At 43.3% G+C, this 25,949-nt stretch overlaps 1 protein-coding gene across 2 annotated transcripts in view; it reads left to right on the top strand.

Annotated features, from left to right (window-relative positions):
- Positions 1 to 25,949, top strand: part of CFAP45 (cilia and flagella associated protein 45) — a 613,456-nt gene that overhangs the window by 480,754 nt on the left and 106,753 nt on the right. The window contains exon 11 of one of the 2 annotated variants that reach the window (XM_044078323.1): positions 25,211 to 25,435. In XM_044078323.1, the coding sequence (XP_043934258.1) occupies positions 25,211 to 25,435 (225 nt within the window). Of the gene's footprint in view, positions 1 to 25,210; positions 25,440 to 25,949 lie in introns of those variants that run through there. The other variant, XM_044078324.1, reaches the window with a different exon arrangement.

Here is a 25,949-nt window from a genome sequence, read left to right as displayed (position 1 = left end):
AGTATCCAATCAAGTATGCTTTCTTTATGGTTAGGTTTTCCTATCCTGGTAGGGGTGGTTATGATTTGTGTAAATACATGCACGTTGCCATGGGTGGTTGGGGATTCTGAGGAACAGGTGTTCCAGTCTGTGTTACAATCTCTGAGTAGTAAGGTTTCTTGGGGTTGGTTACCTGATAGACAGTGAAGTGTTAGTCATACCCTTCGGGAAAAACAAGGTAACCCCAAGCTACCATATAGGTGGCAATCCACTAAGCACAGAAGAGGTTATCAGGGACCTGGGGACCCAGGTTGACAGTAGCCTTTCTTTTGACACTCACATTGCTAAAGTGGTTAGAAAAACCTTCTACATTGCCCACCTGATCATGAAGGGATTCACATCCAGATCAAGTGAGGTCATTGTTCCCCTGTACTCTTCACTTATCAGACCAATGATCGAGTACAATGCCCCATTCGGGATGTATCTCACCCGACACCTGCAGCAATTGGAGAGACCCCAAAAGTTCCTCACCAAAAGGATAAAGGGACTCCAAAATCTGTCATATGCTGCCAGACTGAAGAAACTCCAGCTCTATTCAGTCGCATACCGCCTGCTCAGAGGTGACCTGTGCCTGACATACAAGGCCATGTCCAACCCGGAATTAATGGACATGCTCCACCTCAAAAAATCCAAATCTACCAGATCCACTAGAGCAAGCGACTTAAACCTTAGCACGGATATAAATAGGACATGCTGGAGAGATAGATTTGTCACCCAGAGACTCCCTATGTTGTGGAATAAAATCCCGGTCCATGTGAGACAGAGCACCTCGCTGGCTCTGTTCAAGAGAAATCTTGACCAGTGGATGGGAGATCGTAGGTTTACCCCGGGAATCATGTCTGTGTCACTGCTGGACAGAGGCACAACAAACTAATGGGCACAGTATTTTTTAACATAAGGGGTGGCGTAAGCCACAAAAACTCTGGGCTAGGCTTATAAATGCCTTAGGGCAGATAGCCTAGTATAAACCTATGAACCTATGAACCTATAAGGGTATCTTCGAGTGTAGATATATTATTTCCTGGGGGAATGTACATACAGATGATATTAATACATTTATTTTTATTAAGTTGCAATTTGGTAGCAAGAATCTCTGAGTTATAAATTTGAGGTGGTTGTACAGCTTTAATGGATACGTTTAACACAGATTTATAGAGAACAGCTACTCCACCCCCCTTCCTAGAAGCACAATACAGCCTGAGTATGTTATACCCGGGTGGTAACATTTCGTTATCTGTGGTGATAGGTTTTACCCAGGTTTTGGATAAACAGAGTATCTCAGGGGAGTGGACAGCTGGGAGTGCATGTAGTTCATGTACCTTGTTGTTTGTACTTCAGATGTTGAGGTGACAAGCCAGGAGAGTGTTAGGTGGCCTATTAATTGTAGGCTTATAACTTGGATTGTAAGTAGAGGGGGTAAATTTATCTGGAGTGGATGGGTCAGGGTTTGGGTGGATATCACCACCAAGTGTGAGGTTAGGTTTAAACCTAGTGATAAATTTCAGGAATTTATTTATAAGTTTATGGTAGTGTTTAGATCCAGAGTTAATGTATCTGTGATTGGTATGTTGATAGAGTGAACAGGTTGTGGGGCTGGTCACAGTGCTGCATGATTGGTAAGTGGTGCAAGGACTTGCAGCTGGGGTGATAGTGTAGCCTTTTGGGTACTGAAATCCAGTGAGAAACTGGTTTTCATACAAGGTAAGGAGGTATGGGGCAAGCAAAAGGGGTAGTAAAGAGGAATATATCATTATGTGAGATGGAGCGTGTGAGTTGAAGGAACTGTATTACTTGGGTGGTACAACACCAGAAGATAAAGTGGTAGAATTTGAGGTAATGGAATAAGGGTTGGAGAAATTATGACTTATATAAGCTGATAGGCTCTGGTAACAGGGGGTGTGGCTTTATGACTATAAATCTAGTGGCTCTAGGGGTGTGTGGGAATTGGGGGCAGGGTGGGGTGCAGAGCAAGCCTGAGTGCAGCGAGGGTGAGCAGAGCGGGGCTTATCCAGGGTACAAGGTTTCTTAAGGCTTCCTAGAGCCGTAAGGTAAGTAAATAGGGAGTCAAAGTTCTTTATTTTAATAGCTGTAGTTTAGCTGTAGTTTAATATGAGTTTAAGGGTAGTTGCTGTAGTGTAATATAATTTTTAGGGTTCTAAGGTTAGAAACACTGTCATTATTAACTTTGGGATTAGCTTAAGGTAATAAGCAGGGAATGGGGGAAGGGGAAACAAGAATGTGGGCTGGCAGTTCTTTTGTACTGCTGCTAATGAGCCAAGATCCAAGCAAAGGCAGGTTTGTGTTTAAGAAAAAGAATCAGAATTAATCAAAAACTGCTGTCAAGCTGTAAGTAATTTCTTAACCATTTATCAGATGTAAAAACAGCATAACCTTGCATCTGTAGGCTACTGTGCTCTCAATTCAGTTAACAAACACACACAGTATATGATCAGTTATGGATGCTATTTGCTAACAGAAGGGAATAAAAGAGAAATGGAAGAAGAAGATTGTGTGTGTGGGGAGGGGGGGCTGCTTACAAGCTAATGCAGAGTGCTTTACAGGAGATAATGAATATCAGCTCAAACAGGTAGACACATACACAAAGTTAACTTTAGCTGTTTGTGTTTGCAGACAGTTCAGACCCGGACTGCGCTTTTCATATAACGATGCATCCACTGGTCTGGTTAAAGATAAAGGTGTTATTGCAGCCGATTACTTAGAGTGGTGTTAGGTCTGGAAAAGAAGAGTATAGAGAGGAGTAAGCACTGTTGAGATGGTAAAGATACATTATAAAGACTACAAAACAAACTGTGCAAATAGTAGACAATTTATTAAATACAGAAATAAAAAGTTGAGCTCTTTTGTGCTTATACAAATATGGACTTCTTCAAAAGTGAGTAACCATAAATACACTACTCTTTTACACCACCATCAAATATAACTCCTGCAGCTATCACTAGGAAACAGATCCTCAATCCTTTCTCTGAGGCCAAGAACACTGCATCAATTGTCCCCACCAGTATCCCAGGCTGCCTTCTAAATAGCATGAAACATGACCTATCATGCCCTCTAGAATCACTATTTAACTTTAGCATTTGAACAGGCTTCATGCCTCATCAGTGGATGATTACAATAATCATCCCTCTGTAAAAGAGTGGGCCACCTACAGACCCTGGAAACTACAGACCTATAAGTCTCACTTGTCTTATATGCAAAACCATGGAAAGAATTATCACAAAAATGATCAATAATGACATAGGAATCCTCCAGATACTGGACCCAACCCAGTTTGTTTTGTCAAGGGTAGGTCATGCCAACTCTTTCTGGTGGATTTCTTTGAGAGGGTCACCAAAACAATGGATGAGGGAAAAACAATTTGCACAGCCTACCTTGACCTGGCCTAGGCATTTGACACAATACCCCACTTGGGCATTGTTGGGTTTAGGTATAAGCTCTTATGTCACCTAGTGGACAGATAGCCAGCTCACAGACAGGACCTAGGAAGTTAGAATTGGGAAGTCCACCTCTACAAACAGGCCAGTCATCAGTGGAGTCCCTCAGTGATTGGTGCTCGGACCACTGTTTTTTGAAATCTACTTCTCTAAGTCAAGGCCAAAATCAAGGGTCATAGTGCTTCTGTTTTGCTCCTTGTGAGAGAAGGAGCATAGGGACATTATTTCCTGGAGACTGCTGATAACAGAACGCCCCAACCGACATTAATGTTCTCAAAGAAGAGCTGACACAGGCAAATAACTGGCGTCAGAGCCATGAACTAAACCGAAATGCCAATAAATGCATAATAGTATCCTTTGAGAAGTTGGCCGCCCCTGGTAACTACCATACTGACAACACCCACCTAAGAGTTGACTCAGTAGTCAGAGACCTGGGAATACATATAGACAGTAATATAGTCTTCGATCATTAGTAACAAAATCATTCTATGTTTCATAGCTAATAAACAAAGATGTAGCATTTAGGTCCAAGAAGATGATTGTTCCTTTGCATTCAGCACTCATCAGACCTATCATTGAGTACAGTACCACCTTTCATATGTATCTAACCAGGCAAAACCAATAATTGGAACATCTACAGAGGTTTCTCAGTAAAAAAATACAGGGCCTAAATGCCATGTCCTGTGCAAACCACCTCAGAGCCCTATTCCTGTCTCCAACAGGCTGTTAATGGCAGATCTATACCTGGCATACAAGCCATCTTCAAACCTCACACTGATGGACCTCCTGCATATCTGCTAAACAAACAGCACCAGAATTATCCATTCTAAAGACTTAAACCTTGCCTGTCATATAAATAGGACCTGCTGGAGGTCCAGGTATGCATCCCACAGACTACCTCTTCTCTGGAACAGCCTCCCAATCCAAGTGAAGCTGAGCTCCTTCCTCATCAAATTCAAGTATAACTTTGATAAGTGGATGGGGAATTGGAAATTTACCCCTGGTGTAGCACCTGTGTCTCTAACGGACACAAGCAGCCTGTAAATAGTTGATTTTCTATGCCCCTGCTTACACTATCAAGGGGACCAGAACTTGTCAGAGATTTGGGATGCATGGCTAGGCTTAAAAAGGCCCCCGTGAACATTAGCCTAGAACATACCTATGAACCTATAATGGTAAATCAGCTGTAAATAGATATTTCTATTTTCTGAAGCTATGAGAAAAAAGTTTTTGCTGAACATCTCTACAATAAAATAAAAATATAAAGTAATATTAATACCATCATCAGTAAGTATATTTTTCCCTTATGTACCTTAATTCTGGATTCTTAAATGCTTCTACAATGCTTTTGTTATTGCCTAATAGTAAATGCAGGTTTCAGTTCATACTTAGCTTTCAAGCTTATTTTGTCTGCAAGCAAGGCCATAACCTGGTCTGTGACATTAATATAACTTGTTGGCGGGATAGATTTGTGTCCCAAATATTCCCCATCTGTGGAATAGACTCCCTCTCCATGTCAAGCAGAGTACCTCTATAGCCCTCTTTAAGAGGAACCTGGACGACTGGATGGGAAACAGAAAATATACCCCTGGGATCCCACCTGTGTCCCCACGGGACAGGGGAAAACAGGTGCTGACTTTGAGGGAATATGGGTGAAATTCTTGGCTAGGTTTATAAGGGCCTCCAGGCCAATAGCCTAGTATCATCCTATGAATCTATAAGAAGTCCTTTGACCTTACAGTTTTACTCATTAGTTTGTAATGATGGACATTTCCTAAATAGTGACCAGTAATGTTAGTTCTTCTTAATTAGCATTTGGTTAAAAGAGCTCCACTGCATAGGTTCATATCTCTCAGCTGTCCATATTTTCACAGAATATCCAGATTTTTGGCTCCAATTTTTGGTCTAATCCTCATAAAATTTGTAATTTTCTGGCAAATTATTGAGCATTAAAATCACTAAGTAATGACATTCATTTAAGTTTCAGACTTCATATCCTCAAGAAAATGCATGCTAACACTAAATATTTTATTCTAACAACTTTCTAAGTTTATAAGATCAGTATTTACAATTTGTCCCTATTTTGGTCTTTTGTCCTCCCATTATTTTTGGCTTTGTCCAGATTTCTTGTGATAAGAGTTTGAGAGGTATGCATGGATTTCATTCTTTATGTTCTAGAATAGTCAGAGTAGGTAGGGACAATTTTTTATAACTTTGATCAGTGTTTGGTAAAACAACACCTATGATTCTGAACTTTCTATAGTGGATAGCACATTTGTCATATCTTTTCCTGCAATTCCTTGTTTATTATTGAGCAATGTACCTTATGAAAGCTTTTATAAAATTTATGTTCATTTTGGACTCCTGCTTTACTAATTCTAGATTATATTACAGTAGTCAGAGCTACCACGTTCTGCATAGACTGTAACATTCTCTTCAATATATAGCATTCTGATTGGTTTACTAGTTATAGCCAACAGATTGTGTTTGAGACATGGATGCAACAAAATTCATCATGAGAATGAAGTATAATAAGGGTTATGATCGGGGAGACCAAATCGTAGTTCTTTGCAGTGCATGGAACCTAACTGTTCTGTGTATTACCAGTCACAGAAAAAAGGTTTAGCAACACAAAGTGTTTACTGGCTTTTAAAGCCTTTGAAAGCCAGGAAAATATTTAGCACTGCCAACAGACAGTAGGCAGGAACAAAGTGTGTCTCTAAAGAATGAACAGCTTTAAAAGCTTTTAGTCATTGTGTTCTGCCACACTTTCTATTTAAAAGTGAGACACAGTGAGGTATCTAACATCTTTCTAAAGCTGTTTCAGTTTCTGCATCAGTTCTTTGTCAGACAGCACTATCAGATATTAATCAATATCCCAAGACCCAATCTTAACCATGCCTATGGGTGCTAAACAAAAAGCTTGTAAAGCACCTTTCTAACAGAGAATGGTACTTAACAAGCTTGTCTTTTAAATAAAAAAAAAAAAAATAGGCCATAATTGCAGAGTTCTAAGAACTTCTTCTTCTTTCAGTTTTTCCCGGTTAGGGGTCGCCACAGCGGATTATCTGTCTGCTCATGAATGACAGTGGAGTTTTATCTTGTCGAGTTGCCAGCCCTGCACCCAACCTTCCACAGAAGGCACACGCACACACACGCACACCTAGGGCCAATTTAGAGTGTCCAATCTGCCTACTGCATGTCTTTGGGATGTGGGAGGAATCCCAAGCGACCACAGGGAGGATATGCAGACTCCGCACAGAAGGCACCCCAGCCGAGAATCGCACCAGAGAACCCCTTGCTGTGAGGCAGCAATGCTAACCACTGCACCACCATGGCTGCCCGCAGAGTTCTAAGAACTAAATATTATTATTATTTACCCACACTAAGTGAAGATTCTGTCTCATGTTATTGGCTGCTCTACAGCTTGATGGTAGGTTCTTAAAGCATGTTCAGCCAAGAACATGTCTATATGGTTTAGTGAGCAGAGGTTTGTCCAGCAATTTTCAGAATTATTCAAACCACCAGACAATAATGTCATATTATTTTGGGCAAAAATCTCTGCCAAAGCATTAACTCAAAACCACTTAGATTTAGTTTCCTGTTGAATCTAGATATGTCAGATGTGCTGCCTGTTAATAATCCTAAAGCTAAGAGATCAGTTTTTCACCTATTAAAATTTTCAAAGCAACAGAGATCATTTTGTACATAAAATGAAACATCAGGACCACTGTACTGATCTGATGTATTATGGTAGGCCATAATAAACAGCAAGTGCCAAAAGTGGATTGCTATGACTGAACATATCTCTGTTGATTTTATGACAGCATAAAATGTACATAAGTTCTGTTTTGAAGATTAGTGAGTTTTTTAAATGTCTGGCATTGCATGTTAAGAACTTTGTGTTAACAGTTGTTCTTACAGTCAAATGTTTCACTGCTTAGCTTTGGTAATACTGAAAAATTACAGGCCACAGAAACATGTTGACCTTAAAACCTTATTCCTCTACTTTTATTTTCCTGACACTGATTCTAACTAAAAATCTACAAAACAAAATGAGACATAGGGAGTCTACCAGAGATAAAATAATCATGGAAACTTCTTCATTTGCTTCTGGTTTGCAGGTATGGCTAAGGAAAAGGTTCAGACCTAACATACCAAACAACACTGCTCATCACATCATGGCTAGTGCTAAGATCAATTCACCCCTCCATAGGAGAGTAGCCATTTGGGATCTCCTTATCACCTCATTGATTCAGATGAAGTTTTCAGGCTGTTTTATTGACCAAAGTGGTGGTCAAAATGCAATTGGGATTATAAGGTTAAATAACAAAATTGTCTCAGAGTGCACATAAAGTAGGTATCCATATAATTAAATGTGGGTAGGATAATGCTGATTCTGGTTTTACGATAGCTGGTCCTACAGGTAGTCTTATACAGATATGTTTGGTTAAGAAAGTTGTCAGGCTTTAGCTTCTTTTGACAGAGGTCTTCTCTTTGGCCTTTCTTCATTACAGGTGTTCAAAACTTTAGAAGGGAATGAACAAATGAAACATTTACTTATATCTAAGTATTTCTGAAATTCTTGAATTAGTCTTTTGAGTTTCAGAAGGAGGCCATCTGGCATATGTTGTTATCACCCTCCCCAGCTGATGATCAATTGAGAGTGATACTAACTCCTGCTTGCTCTGACATCTGGGCTATTAATTCGGCAGTCTGCACCTCACTGAATTTGTCATGCAGGGCAAGGTCCTGGTCATTTCTATTACACCATCTGATTGAAAACCTCTAAAACACCAGAATCAGCTCCATGGAGGAAGGGTAGCAGTTGTTCACTGGTCATGTAATTCTGTGACCAGTAATCTGTCCTATCTCTGACCAAGTCTAAGGGCCCCAAATCAAAGGAAACCTGATGATGCTTCAAAATATGTCAGTAAGGAAAGGACAAGACTAGTCTTCCTGTGATAACAAGGAAATAAAAATGCATGGGAGACGGGGTTGGGATCATATTATAGTTTTCAGTCTTTGACCATATACAAATTGGTGATATGGTATTTTCATTAACCAGCCTAGCAGACACCTCATGGGATGTATTCATTGTAACAGTATTGCAGCAGTACCCACTACTATTATGTATTGCTGGCTGTTTTTCTTATTTGACTTTGACATCAACCCCTTTTCCCATTTTTATCTTGGGGTCGGGGTGTCACATTAACAATGACTATCATCTAGAGCCAATGTTCAAACTCCCAGGTGCCTAGCTTGCTAAATCATGCATTGTGTGTAGAATGCTGTATATTGATATACTATTAACCTCAACACAAATATATAGAGCAAAAGAAAAGAAAATCTTTTAGGTAGCTTCTTTAGCCTGCTTGGTCTAAGTAACATATTTTTCAATATCCCATCTGTCCCACACTTGAAGGAGCATTAACCAATTTTTCCTTGTCCGGGTCATATCCTAGCAGTCCTTCCCCCTGCCTTCCTTGTATTTTCTTATCCTTTCACTAATGGTCTCCTTCACACTATCCCACTTTCTCCCTGTGGTTGTGCATCCATCTATATAGAACCTTCCATAATGTGTTCATTACTATTCACAGAATGTTTATGTAAAACCTTCAACTTCTTGATTGAATTTGGTTGGCCTAATTTAGTGAAGACAACAAAGGGGCCTAGCCTGATGAGCTAATAGGAAGAGTGTGTAATGACTCCACCAAATGTAGGTGCCTCTTTGTTATAAATTAACAGAACAGTGAAGTCTGGAAGATCTGGAGGAGAAGCATGTGTACAAGTTTTCTGGGAGGTGTAGAACACTATGTCTGTCAACCAGGGCCAGTTGTTTCCCAAAAGTCTTCAAAATTATTAGATGATGGTATTAATAACCTTTTAAGGTATTGTTTAATTTCAGAAACATCAGTGACTAGATTCTAGATTCTCCATACCATTGTTATAACCTCCAAAAGTTCTATAATTCCTCTATTCATGGTCCCCAACTCAGATGTGCAAGTTCCAGATGAGATGTATGCACTAGCAACTGTAGCTTTCCAAGTTTACAACATTCTAATCAGTATGACAAACATGTCTAATCAGCACTTGTGGTATTTCTCATGTAAGGATTGTATAAAAGGGATACTGTTAGGCACATAACCCTGCACATAGTCTCAAAGAATGTGAAAAGGGTCCTCCTCTGTTGTCAGTCCTGAGAAATCCAGGAAGTGCGCAAATTTAAAATTTGTTTCCTGCAAGCATATTAATTTGAGAATACATTTTTTTTGAGTAAAAGTAAAGGTCCTGGTCCTTTGGATAGGACTGCTTAACCCAACTATGATCCATGAATAGATGTTATTGATATGATTAGGATTGCATTGTCTGTTCTTCATGCTTGTAACTGAGAATATGCATAATAATTAACTAATGTAAACTCTACCAAAACCATTGGTAATTGAGAAATAAAGTCCTATAAACCAGGTGATCTGAGTTTATCATCTTAGGCACTTAGTCATCTCAAGAGCTAGGAAGGAGGGGGTACCAGTTCACCTCTCTTCGGAGCGGGAGGATGAGAAAGCAAGTGTCATTTTTTAAGGACAACACATTGACAGCTTAGTATTTGAGCTGTTTCATTGCTTTGAAAATAATAACTACAAAGACATGCAAAAGATACCCTTGGTGGTGGATTCAATCAGATTATGTTCTTCAAGGCCATCGTTTCATTCTTCCTCATCCCAAGGCTATAGTGACCACAGACACTTCCCAGATTGGGAGGAGGGCACTTTCTGGTCCCTGAAGAGGCCAACACACATATCATTGTTCAGGAAATGAGTACAGTGCTCTTAGCTTTGCAGGTATTCCAAGGCTCTCTCCCTTTCAGGACAATTGTGATTCAAATGGACAACATGTCAGTAGTTTTGTGCATCAACAAACAAGGGGGACCCAACTCTTACCCCTTGTGTCAAGAAGATGTCAGAGTGTGGCAATGGGAGATTTCTTCCAGCCGCTTTCTGTTAGCAATGCACATTCTGGAGAAGTCTATTGTAATAGCAGACAAACTGAGTATGTCAATTTTACTACCTCATGAGTGGTCTGTCAACAGCAAAGTGACAGATATGATTTTCCAACAATGGGGCTGGCCTTGCTGCAGTCTTTTTGCCCCTCCCCTAAACAACAAGTGCTGTAGCTTCTTTGCCCTGATCACTCCACCGGGGGAGTCAACAAGGGATGCTGTACTCCACGATTGGCTCCCCGGTCTTCTCTATGCCTACCCTCCAAGTCCCCTGATTCCCAAATTCCTACAGAAAGCTGCATGGTTGAAGGGCAAGGTAATCCTCATTGCTCCTTATTGGCCTCAGCAGATTTGGTTTCTCTACTTTTTGCCTCACCTACTTTACTCACCTTGGACTCTGCATCCGATTCCAGACTTCCTGTCTCACCCAACAGGCATGATTCATCTGAAAATTTCAAACCTCAAGCTGACATCATGGTTTGTCCACTTCCGTTGATAGCCAGGCAATGGATGCTCTCTTCCCCTGTTCATCATATACTCTTATCTTCCCATAATGCGTCTACAAGAAAACTTTACAGAAGGAAATGGAAACAGTTCATTTTTGGGGCACAACAGAAACACATTGACCCTTCTCAGCCCCTATAGAAAGTGTACTTGAAGTTTTGGCAACGATTTTTAATGAAGGAGCTAGCTCCTCAATAGTTATAGCCCAGCTAGCAGCCGTCTCTGTAGGATCATATGCTCATAGGAGGTTACTACGCTATCAACCTGGGGGTCATTTCAAGCCTTGCCATTTCATCCCAATGCAATGCCATAGATACTCTAGTTAATACCCAGGATTGTATGACTGCTCATGTCCAGGAGGATTGTGGGTGCTATCTGTGTTGAAATTTATGGTGCTCCAGCCACTTGTCCAGTTTCCTTTGGAACAGTGTCATAGAGGTACTCTGCTTCTCATGAATTGGCAGCCTATTCCAAAGAAGCGGCAGTCGCTCTGAGACAAATACGTCTTTCCAGCACATCTTATTCATGTTGTAGGCCATATTTAGGTCCTTGGAATGAGTAGATCTAGTCCCATTTGATTTACGGATGTGCAGCAAATTCATTAGGTTTGAGATGGAGATTGCGCTGTAAGCCAGGCATAAGTCTCCCCTAAGAAGTTTATACAATACTGAGTATAGTGACCAGGACTTTGTCTGTGTAAGGCACATGCTAGAGTCCCACATCTTAGAAACCTCTGAGATCTCTCCAATTGCTGCAGGTGCTTTGAATGGTACATGCCGAAAGGGGCATTAGACTCAATTATGGGCCTGATTAATGATGAGCATAGAGGGGTTATAACCTCCTTTGCTCTACAGGTGCTGCCTTTACTAATCAAGTGTACTACGTAGAAAGTCTTCCTTATTACAATAGACACATTGTAGTAAAAGTTAAGGTCGCAGTCTACTTGTGATCTTAATCGCTTACCACTTTGTAAGTGTGAAGGGACATTGTTTTTACCAAAGGGAATGATGATGCATTTCTTTGCATTTAGTCTGAGACCATGACTTAGACACCAGTCGTTGGTCTGCACCCAGGTTACAGTCGTCTGCAAACTTGGTCAGCCACAGCCCCTTAGTTTTGGCCTGAATTTCTGAGAAGTATATACCAAACAGTAGGGGCCCAGCACTGACCCCTGTCACACCCTACTGGTGACAGGTCTGCTGGTTGATGTGGAGTCACCCACTTTGATAGTTTGTGACCAGTTTGTGAGCCAGTTGGCAACCTATCTTTCAACAAAGGAGTTTTCATTCAGTTTGCTAAGTTTATTAGTAATGCCTGAGTGTGGGATTGTGTCAAAGGCCTTTGACAAGTAGAGGTATGCTGTGTGCATAGATTTGCTCTTGTCAATGGCCCTGGTCACATTTTTGAAGAAATCCACCAGGTTTAACAGGCAGGATGTGCCCTTGACAAAGCCAAATTGGGTTGGATCCAGGGTTTGGATGTTGTCCTTATTTATGAGTTCCATGGTGATACATTCCCTGGCTTTACAGATGAGGCTAGTCAGACCTATGGGTCTATAATTCCTTGGGTCTGTTGATAAACTACTTTTCTGGAGGGGAATAACTGCTGCTGTTCTCCATTCCGCAGGAACAAAACTTGTAGTAAGGTCATGACTGAATAGGGTGCTTAATGGTGATACTAGTTCATATTTTAGTTTGTTTAGAAGACAGCCTGGGACACCATTTGGTCCCATAGAGGCAGTGTTTCTTTGCCTTAGACAAGGCTTTAATGACCTGTTCTTTGGATATGTAGGGTGGGGAGGGGGAGCTGAGGGCAAGGTTTGTGATAAGTTTGGAGGGGATAAGGGACTGAAATTTTCACCAAATCTGTCCGCTATCAGGCTTTCTATCTCCGTGGGATCAGTGTGTGTGATACTATTAGTCACTATTTTGGCAAATGCTTGGGTCCTACCTTTTAGGCCACATACACAGCTGTAAAAGGCCTTATAGTTATCATTGGCTGCGATTGCTAGGTTTTTCCTCAAAGTTACCCTTAGAGGTTTTGACATGCTGTCTTATTTGCCTGTCAAGGCTGGTGAGGGTGCTTTTTCATTGTTGGGGCCTCACCTTAGTTTTCTTAGACAGCAACCTTTTGCATTTGTTGTAAAGTTTGTTGATGCTGGATGTCCACGAGGGTGGCTTCTTTTTACTTGGTGCCGTGGATTTGATTCTCTCTGGAACAGCCGAGTCTGTACACTTTTACAAATGATTGCATCTGTTTGCCATGCTAGTGAGGACCAGATCTAATATGTTTGTTCATCTTGCTGGGGTTTGAACAATTTATTCCAGGGCATTTGAGTTAACAAAGCCAAGGAACTTTTGGGCTAGTGTGTTTGGGCAAGAGTAGGTTTCCCAGTTGATAGTGGAATAATTGAAATCCTCCATAACCAGAGAGTTTGGCAATATTTTGATTGACTCCAGTTTGGTCAATTAGGCCTTGTGCGCATCATGATCCATGGAGGGGGATCTATAACTAGCTATGACTTGAATGGGGGTCTTACCCACAGTAATCTGAACTTGGAGTAACTCCATGGAGTTGTCCAGTCTAACTAGGCAGGAGGAGAATTTATCTCTAATATAGATAGAAACACCACCTCCTTTGGTTCTCACACTTTTATTCTACAGTCTGAAGATGTGGAAGGCATTGTAGCCTTGCAAGGCAGGGGATACTCTCTGAGGCATTGAACCAGGTTTCTGTGGCTGCACAGACATCTACATCCTACAATGATAGAAGTGCTTCCAGGGTGTGCAGTTTTTGGTTTATGCTCCTAGTGTTTAGCAGCATAACCTATAATGTTAAGTTGTCAATCTTGCCTTCATTCTTGCTGGATGGGTTCGGAGCCGATCCTCGGCTCTGACTCGGCACTTGCTTAGCTTGAGAACTCCTTTTACCAGCTCGAGGCAACCCTATATCCCATGATGCAAGGCGGGACTACCTTAGATCTCGTTTGCCGCTTTGCGAAGAGGTCTCCTTTTTTGCCAGCTGAGGTAAGTTTGAGTTTTTCAAACAGCTTAAGTCAGGGTTTATCTTCCCCTTTTCCTATTTTTAGTGTGTAGTGTCCATACAATCACCCTATTCCCCTTATAGTTAAAAAATTTTTACTTTATAAAAAAGTTTAAAAATTTCAGTTAGGCCTAGGCCTTCCTTATTAATCCCTATCTGTGTGTCTGTGTTTGTGGGATTAATTTGTGTGACTGTTTTGGGGTGTGTGTGTGTGTGTGAGTATTTTGTTACTCTTTTTCTTAGACTATGTCTAAGGAGGTAAAGGTCTCGGGCTTCAAGAAGTGTGACTCGTGCTGTCAGAAAATGTCTCTGACAGACGGTCACACTTCTTGTGTTTACTGCCTGAGGCCTTTACACCTGCAGGACTCCTGTGCTTTGTGTCACTCTTTTAGCCAGTGAGTCCTGCAGGAAAGGAGGAATAAGTTAATCCTCCGTGGCTTGCTAAAGCCGGAAGGTTCACCCACTAAACCTGGGTCCAGTAAGCCTTCCAAGCCATCTAAGGGTCAGGCTACAGCTTCCAAGCCTTCCCCGGTGGCTCTGACTCCTTCGGAGTCGAGATCGGCTCCGGCCGGAGCCGATCTTTCTTCTTCTCAGCTAGGGTCGGTTCCGATCGGTTCCGACACCCAATCTGCTGTTGCCTTGTCGGCTCCGGCTGGAGCCGACACAGTATCCAGTATCGGAGCCGAGAAGCCTTCGGCTCCATCTGGAACCCATAGGACGTCGGCTCCGATGACTTCATCCAAGAAGAGATCTCGGTCCCCGTCTTTGGAATCTATCCACTCGGCTCCGGGGTCTCCTCTTTTGTCAGAGCGGAGTCATCGGAGCCGATCTTCGAGATCTTCCAGGCTGTCTGACCACTATTTAGAGAGGGTGGTAAGCAGGCTGTTAAAGTCGCAGGCACTGGCCCAAATGCTCCATAGCCCGTCTCAGCAGACTTCGGCTATTGTTTCACCCCTTGAACCTCCTCCTCTGACTCCCCACCAGAGTTCGGAACCGGAGCTTCTCGGGACAGCGACTGTGTCGGCGCCGGAACCGATACATCCTTTTTCGGCTCCGTCGTCTTCGGCTCTGATCTCCTCCTTGAGACCTTCCTTGGAGGGATCCGGTCATCGAGTTTCCCTTGTCGGCTCCGAGGGGGCTAGTGGCATCAGACCCTTGTCCGACCCCGCTCTCCCTCTCGGGGCTTCGGCTTTGGTAAGATCGGCACCGACATCAGCCTCGGAGCCTTCCTTCTCAGTGGAGCCGGGAATTCCTATTTCCTCGGAACGGGAATATTCCGGTCTCCCGGAGAGGGGAGCCTTTGAGGTGATGAGGAGTGTCCTGGCACCTGAGTCAGGTCAATGGTCCATCCCTCTAGCTCCTCCCTCTTCGGTGCCTGTAGACACCTCTTGCCAGCCTCTTGCTCTCAGGCCCAGGGATCCATCGCCCCAGGTTTCCCCATTGGGAATATCTTCCTCTTCCGAGGTTTCTCCTGATCCTGCAGGGGAACCCCCTCGGAAGAGGACGTGTAAGAGGAAACACACAGACTCCCCTGAGTCTACTACATCTGATACCGACTTAGATGAGTCGGAGGGTTCCCCACGATCCCCCTCTGAGGATGTCTCCTTTTCAGACATCCTTGAGCTCCTCAAACAGAGGGGGAATTGGCCCTCCATTGACCCCTCCGAGGATGAGTCGGTATACCTGGAGGCTTTTGGATCCCGACCCTCCACCTCCTGGGTGTCTCCGCCTTTCGACCCACTTATGCAGGTAGTGGCTCGGAAGGCGTGGGCAGCTCCAGATTCTGTGGAACCTGTCCCCAGGAGACCATCCAAATTTATTACGGCCCCTACGGACAAACAGTTTCTTTCCAAGGGCGCCTCTGTGGATGCTATGGTGGTGGCGGCCACTAAGAAGGAACTTGCGGATCCTTCAGTACCTGTCCATCCTCCTAACAAAGATTCTAGGACCATGGACAGGTATGGAAAGCGGATGTTTTCTTCAGCGACCTTTGCTATGCGTTCGCTGAACTACCTTTGTCACTTCACCAGGCTTCAAAGAGATATTCTCAAGGAACTAGGTGAAGTAGTCCAGGATCCTTCTGCTGCTGGGGCTCAAGAAAAGATTGCCTCACAGCTAGCAATCCTGAATTCGTTAACCAACTCCTCCATGCGGCTCATATCCTATGCAGCCGATGGAGCGAGCAGGGCCGCAGGCACAGGAGTGGCTCTTAGACGTCAAGCCTGGATGCGGCTTTGTAATTTTATGACCCCTTTAAGGCATCCTTCACCAATACCCCCTTTGACGGTTCGGCTTTGTTCGGACCTCAGGTGAAGGAAACCTTGAACAGGTGTGAGCAGGATGGTAAAACTCTTTCTGCCGTTGGAGTCCATTTTTCCACCCCTTCTAGACCCTATCCCAAGGGTCAGAAGGGAGGGAAGATGTGGTTCCGCAAAGCCCAAGGAGCTACACCGGACACACGTGGTCAGTTTACCCCCAGAGGCAGAGGGGGTAACAATAATAGACGCCGCCCTAGAGGCAGGGGGGTCCTCAGAACCAGGGCAACAGGGAGTCTCTTCCTGAGAAGCCCTTTCAGCACCCCTGAGGTGTTGCCCGACTGTCCACCCTTGGAGGCAGTCGGGGGAAGGATTTCGCTGTACCCAGTAGCCTGGCATTCCCTTTCACAAGATATGTGGGTACAGTCGATCATATCCGAGGGTTACAAAATCCCCTTTGAAAGGTATCCCGTAGCTCAACAATCCCTTCCAAACATCTCACCCGGTCAAAGGGATTTGGCAGAACAGGAGGTTTTAAAGCTCCTAGAAAAAAGAGCCGTCCAGACTGTTCCGGCAGACCAAGTAGGATCCGGCGTCTACTCGAGATTCTTTTTGGTCCCCAAAAGGACAGGAGATTGGAGACCAATATTAGACCTGAGCAGTCTAAACAGATTTGTCAAGAAGGCAAGATTCCGGATGGTCACGCTTCAGTCCATTCTGCCCTTTCTGGGCAAGGACAACTGGATGTGCTCTATAGACCATCAGGACGCGTACTATCACATAAAGATTCACAGGCGCTCCAGAAGGTTTCTCCGCTTTGCTAGGGACCAGTCATTACCAATTCAGAGCCCTGCCCTTTGGCCTCACTTCAGCCCCCAGAGTGTTTACCAAATGCATGGCAGTGGTCACAGCTCATCTGAGACGTCAAGGATTCCAGGTGTTTCCTTATTTAGACGACTGGCTCCTCTCCGCCACCACCAGGTGTCAGCTTCTTCAGACCAGAGACTACACTCTGCAGCTATGCAGGAGTTTGGGAATTTCAGTGAATTTCGAAAAATCTTCTCTGCGGCCTTGCCAATCCATCACCTTTATAGGCAGAATTAAACACTGTCAAAATGTTAGCCAGACTAACAGATCAAAGAATTCTGGACATCCAAAAATACGTTCGGATTTTATTGCAGAGCAGCAAAGTCAAAGCCAGACTGATACTAAAGGTTCTAGGTCTTATGGCTGCGGCCATTGTTCTTCTACCACTGGCTCGCTTCCACATGCGTCTTGTGCAGTGGATGTTAGTCACTCAGTGGTCGCTCCACAGTCTTCCGATGAGGCATGAAATCTTAGTCACACAATCGCAGGACTCATCTGAACTGGTGGATATCTTCCCTCTTCTTCATCAGGGCCGACCTTTTGTTCCCCCTCCTCCGGTTGCCACAGTTACTACGGATGCCTCTCTGATCGGGTGGGGGGGGGGGGCATTATCAGGGCAGGATGGTCCACGGGACGTGGCAACCCATAGAATACCAGCTGCACATAAATGCCCTGGAGATGAGAGCGGTGCTTTTAACGTTGCAAGCCCTCAACGACTTTCTTCCCCGGGACTATTGCAGTACAAACGGACAAAATGTCCGTGGTCTGGTACATCAACAAGCAGGGTGGGACCAGGTCCTATCCGTTGTGTCGAGAAGCTCTCAGACTTTGGCAATGGGCAATCTCCTCTCATCGGTTTCTGATAGCAACGCACATCCCCGGCAGGTCCAACCTCTTGGCGGACAGGCTGAGCAGATCCATTCTCATGCCTCACGAGTGGTCTCTCAATCAATCTGTAGTGGACCAGATTTTTCTGAATTGGGGCACACCTTGTTGCGATCTTTTTGCTACACCCCAAAACAACAAGTGCCCCGATTTTTTCACCCTCTTTCCCCTACCAGGCCAACCCCTGAGAGACTCTCTAACCCAGGATTGGCCCCGGGGACTTCTGTACACTTTTCCTCCTTTTCCCTTGATTCCACAAGTCATTCAGAAAGCCACCGTTTTGAGGGCCAAGTTGATTCTCATTGCCCCTCACTGGCCTTGACAAATTTGGTTTCCGTCTCTGCATCGTCACCTCCTGGTGCAGCCCTGGCATCTGGACCCAGTTCCGGATCTCTTGATCCACCAGTCGGGTCAACAGCACCGGGCCATTCATTCTCTCAACCTCACTGCTTGGTTGCTCCACTTCCTTCCCTAGCCAGGCTTCCTATGATCTCTGATCAGGTCAGAGATATCTTAGTGGCTTCTTTAAAGTCTTCCACCAGAACCGTTTATGCTAGCAAGTGGCGACGTTTTTCCATTTGGGCAAATTCCAGAAATATTGATCCCTTTACTGCTCCTGTGCATTCTGTTTTAGATTTCCTGGCTGAAGTTTTTCAGTCAGGATCTTCTTCGTCTACAGTAAAAGTTCAACTGGCTGCTATTTCCAAGTATCATGTTGGCTTGCAAGATCATAACATTATGTCTCATAGACTATGCAAGGCCTTTCTGAGAGGAGTGTTTCTCCTAAAGCCGCCAATAAAACATCCTCCTCCACAATGGGATCTAAATTTAATGTTGGCATCCTTAATGTTACCACCCTTGAACCGTCTGCTTCATGTTCATTGAAATTATTGACCTGGAAAACTATATTTTTACTGGCTGTCACTTCAGCAAGAAGGGTTTCTGAGATTCAAGCTCTCTGCATCCGTTCCCCTTACTTGGTTTTTCACAAGGACAGGGTATCCTTAAGAATGAACCCGTCCTTTCTCCCCAAAGTTGTTTCTCAAACCAATATTAATCAATCCATCGATCTACCAGTCTTTTTCCCAAACTATTCTGACAGAGCTGAACAAAAGCTTCATTTTTTGGATGTCCATCGTCAGCTCAGGTACTATTTGCATAGAACGAAACAATTCAGGAAATCGGACCAATTATTTGTCTCCTATGCAGAAAACAGGAAAGGTCTCCCAGTGTCTAAAGTGACCTTATCCAGATGGTTGTCTTCCACCATTTCTTATGTGTATTCACTCAGAGGCAAGCAACTACCTTCTAAACCGAAAGCACACTCAACCAGGAGTCTATCCACTTCTGCAGCCTTTCAGGATAGACTACCCATTGATACCATTTGTGCAGCAGCTACTTGGGCCACTCCTCATACCTTTGTCTCTCATTACAAGTTAGATTTGGCCTCCAGAGACAGGGCCAATTTTGGTTCCACAGTTCTCAAGAGTCTGTTCCATTGAGCCACCCGGGATACAGGTGCTAGGGATGCGGTCCCATCCAGCAAGAATGAAGGCGAGATTGACAACTTAACATTTAGAAGTTATGTACCTACCATAACGTTCCATGTTAGTTGTCTTCTCTCCCCTTCTTTCTTGCGTCCCTCCCTCCTTCCCCCTGGCCTGGACAGATCTTGAAGAGTTCCTATCAGGTTGTTTCCTCCTGAGCCTTCATTAGAGGACTCCTTTATTATGAACTTGGGTTTCCTAAAATATATTAGGTTAGTCCTTAGCAGGGTAGATTAGCTACCAAATGAGATCTGAGGTAGTCCCACCTTGCATCATGGGATATAGGGTTGCCTCGAGCTGGTAAAAGGAGTTCTCAAGCTAAGCAAGTGCCGAGTCGGAGCTGAGGATTGGCTCCGAACCCATCCAGCAAGAAAGAAGGCGAGAGAAGACAACTAACATGGAACGTTATGGTAGGTACATAACTTCTAATTTTGTTATGGTTGGCAATTTTATTTTTTAGACCTTGCCTAAAATAAGCACTATAGGGGAGACAAAAGCCTTTGCCAGCAGCAGAAAGCCTAGTGGTGCCAGGTGCAAACTGTCTCTGGCAAAGCAGGTTTGTCGACCATATCATCCCAGGCTGACAGAAACTGGATCCCCTATGAATAGCACCAAAGACTAAGCCAATTATTGAAACCGATAATTTTCTATTCATACTGTGGCATCATTCGAGGTGAGGGTAATATGCTGCTCAAGGCAACGGACATACCTGTCTGAGAGACATATTCTGAGAGCTTAATCATGTCTCTCTTCATATAGTCCAGTGAGCTATGTCTCAGGTCGTTCAATCCAACATGGGCTATAACAGAGTCATAATGGTACTTGTGCATATGTGATCTGATGAATCCTGGCACTGGACAGGCAGCTGACAGTGACTTTCTCCTTATCTAACCTGGTGAGTGGGCCATCTCTGTGTCTCACTGTGTAGTCTCCACTGACAAGAAAATGTGGTTTTTGAGTGTTATACTTTAAGGACTTGGTAGGTGTGACACTGGTGTTGCTGTATGTCTTGGGTGCTGTGGGAACTGTGTTAGTTGTAGCAGTCTTTTGTTGTGGAGGTCTCTGATGTTTCCATAAGTTTTTTTGGAAAACCTCTCCATATGTTGATTTATGTGTTGGATGCTTACTGTGTGTATGAGTAGTGATAGGTGAGTTGACAACCTCTTCAGTATTACTGTTTCAAGGCGAGAGAGAAGGAATTCAAGATTCTTGGTGTAGATACATCTCTCATACTCTGTACTAGACTGAATTGTTAGTAGAGGGTTGTCAGTGTACATAAGGCAGTTGCTACCCTGCCTCAGGAGACACAAGTCAACAAGCCTGGCAGGAGAAACAAGGGTCATCCAACTGTCCATAACACTAGGTTTGATGAACTGTTATCAGAAAGGGGGTGCTTTCAGGACTAATCTAGGAGGTGCTTTGTAGATGGGTATTTCTGATGAGGTTTATGGCTGGTGATTTAATAGGTCACAGCTCACTGGCAATACTTCTTAGACTGGAGATTTATGACTACACTAATGTAAAACAGCTGTATCTAAGGGAAACATTGTCAAAATGATCTTTCTGGCTATAGCGCACAACTGAGCAGCGGTGAGTGGTGCTGCACGATGCACAAACAAGCAGAAACCCACTGAAACATGGGGCTTAAATACCAGAAGCTAAGTGCTTTACAAAATTAAAAAAACTCCAGAATCAATGAGGATGCTTACTCCAAGCCCTAGACCAGTCACCCTTCACCAGACAGGTTTCAATCAGGACACATCTCTAAGTTTCATACTGGATTCGAGAATTCTTCTTTGGCTTTATCAAAGCTTTGTACAGCCTTTTTAAGAGGCACCCTCTTGCTGAGACCTCCATATAAAGATCCTACTCCACCATGGGATTTAAATTTGGTACTACAGGCCTTAATTCATTCCCCTTTGAACCAGCAGCTAAATGTGATTTTAAATTCCTGATCTGGAAAACTATATTTCTACTGGCCATTACCTCTGCTTGAAGAATTTCAGAACTTCAAACCTCCCTACTTGATTTTTCATAAGGATAGAGTAACATTACGTACCAATGCTTCTTTGCTTTCTAGGGTGGTGTCAGAATCCAAAATCAACCAGTCCATTAATTTGCCAGTTTTCTTACCTAGATTTACAAAGGTGAATATATGTTGCATCTATTAGATGTTCACAGACAATTAAATTTTTACTCACATAGAGTAAAAGAAATTAGTAAAACAGATCAATTATTTGTATCCTTTGCAGATTCTAAATTGGGCAAACCAGTTGCAAAGGTGACTCTAGGCACATGGCTGACAGACTGCATATCATTTGTCTACAACAAGCTGGGTCTACCCTTACCAAAACCCTTAAGAGCCCATTCAACTAGGTCCTTGAGAACCTCTTCAGTGTTTCTATCTAGGGATTCCATGGACCAATCCACATACCTTTATCACTCATTACAAACTGGATCTGGTCTCGAGGGGAAGAGCAGTTTTTGGCTCAACTGTTGTCAGAAATATCCTTTCTTAAGTCCTCCCAGGATTTTAGGTAGCTGGGGACTCTGCCCAAATAGTTGAGGAAGAATGAACATTGACAACATCAGTTAAAGAAATTATATACTTACCATTAAGCTCCATCTGTGTTGTCCGTTTTCATTTTTCCTCAACTCCCAACCCACCAACCCCCATCCTTTATTCTATGAATTTATGGAAGAATGAAAATTTGCAAGGACAGCACAATCCTTCAATTTGAGCTCCAGATACAGCTTATTCTGTCAAGAGTTTATAGTGCTTCTTTGTACATTTTGTAGAACAGCAAACAAGATCTGGAGTATGTTAGGGGTTGGTGCATTATGGGTAAGGGAGGAGCTTGAGAATTTTTAATGGCCATGAGCTTTAGTAATGGGCTAGTCAGATCTGATGGTCAAATCCAAACCCAATAGTTGAGGAAGAATGAAAATGGACAACACAGAATGTTATGGCAAGTACATAACTTTTTTTTTTAAGTCTTTACAAAGGAAAGCAAGGGGGTGCTATTCTGGGGGAGAGAGAGAACAGAATAGGGAGAGCAATGGAAAGGCACAACAGTAAAGTTTGTGGAGGTTCAGAGTGAACTGGCTGTTCTTAGTGAGGATAAGGTACAAGGATCCAGTGGGCTGCCTATTAGAGCCAGTGTGCTGGCAGATCCCCTGATGGAGACCTTCTGCAGATCACTGGCCAGTACAGAACAGCCACATTACGGGAAGACAGTGATTGTGGTACCTCTGTACGATGAGAAGTGAACTAAAAAATAGAACAAAAAAACCTGTGGAATTACAAGCCATTCTGCCTGTTTGCTTTACAACAGTGACAGGAAAAGTCAGGCAGAAAATCTTAAGGGGAATGCTGGCAGCATGTCTAGATGACATCAGTCTCCAAGAAAACAACCAACATGGGATTACAGACAGATGGAACAGTTGCTCCTGATCCAGTTTTATGACTGGGTTACATATCATCTACTCAGAGGTGATCTCTGCTTAACATACAAGGCCATGTCAAACCCAGAGCTGTTGGACATGCTACACTTAAAGAAATCCCAATCCCTCCAAGCCACACACTCCAGGGACCTAAACCTTGTCATCACAATGAACAAAACATGCTGGAGGGATAGGTTCCTGACCTAGAGACTCCCCAGACTCTGGAATAGACTGCCCATACATGTCAAGCAGAGTGCCTCCTTGGCCCTCATCAAAAGGAACCTTGACGATTGGATGGGAGATAGGAAATTCACCCCGGGGAATCACGTCAGTCACCCTGCTAGACAGGGGTCCAGGGAAGTAAATGCTGTGAGAAGAAATAGCCAGGGAATTGTTATGGCTAGGCTTGTATAGGCCCTAGGGCTGATAGCCTAGTACCAAACTATGAACATGACAGGTGAGCACCAATAGATGTAGTCTACCTGGACTTCAGCAAGACCTTTGATTGTGTCCCACACAGAAGGTTGGTATGAAACTGGAGGGGTTGGGAGTATGACCAGCACTAAGGAAGTTATAACAATGGGACTGAATGGTAAGCGTATAACAATGGGACTGAATGGTAAGTGTATAACAGTGGATTGAATGGTAGGACAGAAAGGAATGCGATGAGAAGGGAAAATGTCAAGAATTACTGAAGTGACTTGTGGAGTACTGCAGGGGGTCTGTCCTCAGTCCAGTGCCCTTTGGTGCATTCATTATCAGACATATCGTAAAGAAGCATGAGCAAGCTTAACCTCATTGCTAATGACACAAAAACAGGCACAGCACTTGAGGAAGAATCTAGCAGAGGCTTTGGATAAGCTGAAAAGCTCGACAGAATGGTGGCTGTTGAGTAGGTTCAGTACAAACAAATACAAAGTTCTTGAGCCACAACAATCCTGATGTGAGGTATCAGTTGGGAAGAGTGGAGCTGATGACAGAGCAAGAAACTGATCCAGTACTGTTGATAACACCTTGAGTTAACCACGGAGACATGAGTGAGAGGGCAGGGGCACCATCAAACAGAATGTAAGGATGTATCTTCAGGGGATAGATTCCTCAAAGCAATTAGGTAATGCATCTCCTCTTTATGGCCATGGTCAGACTACATCATGAGTACTATGTGCAGTTCTAGAGGCCATATAAGGAAAAGCACATCATGTTACTGTACAGAATTCAGAAAAAATCTATCAGAAAACCTATGGGATGGAGAGGAGGATAGTGATTATGACCATAAGCCAGAAGAGCTAGAGGTCTTCTCACTTGTAACTAATCAAAACGGGGAGGGGGGCATAATATTGGTGCACAAGATAATATCAGAGAGATATGAATGGTATTTCTATAGGAAATACAGGTGATGATGGAGGGGTCTCATGCAGCAGACTGCATAGAATAACTACTCCCTGCATTTCATAAAGTTCTTTTTAACTGACAGGGTTAGAGATGCATGTAATGTACTACCAGAAGAGGTGATGGAGAGGTAGTCTCCAGAGGCACTCAAGAGGGCACTGTACATTTGAAAAAGTCTAAGAAGAAAGTTAGGGATGGAAGGACTTTGAATTTTAATGCAGCTGACAGAACAGACTAAACAACCTTATTGTCTTCTTTATCAAGCTAAAGTAGTTTAATATTTTGATTGATTCCCTTCCTGTCGATGTAAAGCTTACAAGTTAGCGTGTGTTGTCTCAACTTGTTGATTTGTTATCAGGCTTGTCCTGTTGGCATCTTTATCTTGATTGACTTGTGCTAAGGAAGTTGTCTGTTGGCCTAATCGACTAGATCCATAGATTTCCAAGGTGCATCAGCATTCAAGTTGGTTATTTTACTTTGGAGGGTGGATGTGGATCAGCCTTGTATATAGAATCTGCAAATGTCACTGCCCCTTGCAGAATGAAGTATGCCAAAATCTGTCCCTTAGCAGTGGTCCCTTCAGGAGGAGGACCACAGATGCTGAATAATTCCTGGTTAATGGAGTAATTCCTGGGTAAAGACCAAATTATGGGTTAATGAAACAGAAATATATAAATATTTTGTTTCGCGTGTTCTCATGAAGCTTATAACTGCAGTTTGTTTTATATCTGTAGTTACACCTTGTTAATACTGCATCTGCCATTCATATCTTTCTCTTTCCTTTAGAGCTCAGATTGCAGAGATTGAAAAAGAGAAAAAGGAGTTGGAGGAAAGAATGAATCTTCGCCAGCAGCATGCATATGAACTGAGGAACCAGGTGCGAGAGCGTGAGCAGAAGCACATTCAAGATCGAATGGCATTCTTTGAAGAGGGAAAGCGGCTTGATGAAGAGGCAAAGCAGAGACGGGCACGTTTAGATGAATACAAGAAGAAGAAACTGGATGAGCTCAGGTAGGAACTTCAAGTTCACCAAACCTGTTGCCTACATCATCAGGTTTAGTGACCTCTATAAATTCAGTCGCTTTCTGTATGTATATCACCAGACATGCAAGGGTCATTAGCTGGAGTTGCTGAGTTCTGGCAGCTTGTGCCAGAGTTAGGAAGTTGGGGGAGTGTCTGCTGGTGCAGCCATCAGTATCCACCAGTGTTTTTTTTTATTTTAAATTTTGGAAGAATTGCCAGATGCTTTATGTGTGGGGTCCAAACCATTGTACTACTAGGGACAACAGTTATGCATAGAGCAGGATGGGGAATGGCTAGATCATGTGGATGGATCATGGACAGTTATCTTTTTTTCCATTAAATAATTAATATGATAGTTTTAAACATTGGCAAGGGTGACTAAAGACAAGGTAATAGTAGAGATGGGAAGTGCAGACACAGTCTGACTTTGACTGTGGACATCTGAGGACATAAGTTGGGTTTGATATGAATTTGCATGGAGTCAAACCCAAGGAGTTTCCCA

Source organism: Protopterus annectens, chromosome 7.part0 (assembly GCF_019279795.1).
Source record: "Protopterus annectens isolate FY-2018-M chromosome 7.part0, PAN1.0, whole genome shotgun sequence".
Lineage (NCBI taxonomy): Eukaryota > Metazoa > Chordata > Ceratodontiformes > Protopteridae > Protopterus > Protopterus annectens.
This window is presented reverse-complemented; position numbering and strand designations above follow the sequence as displayed.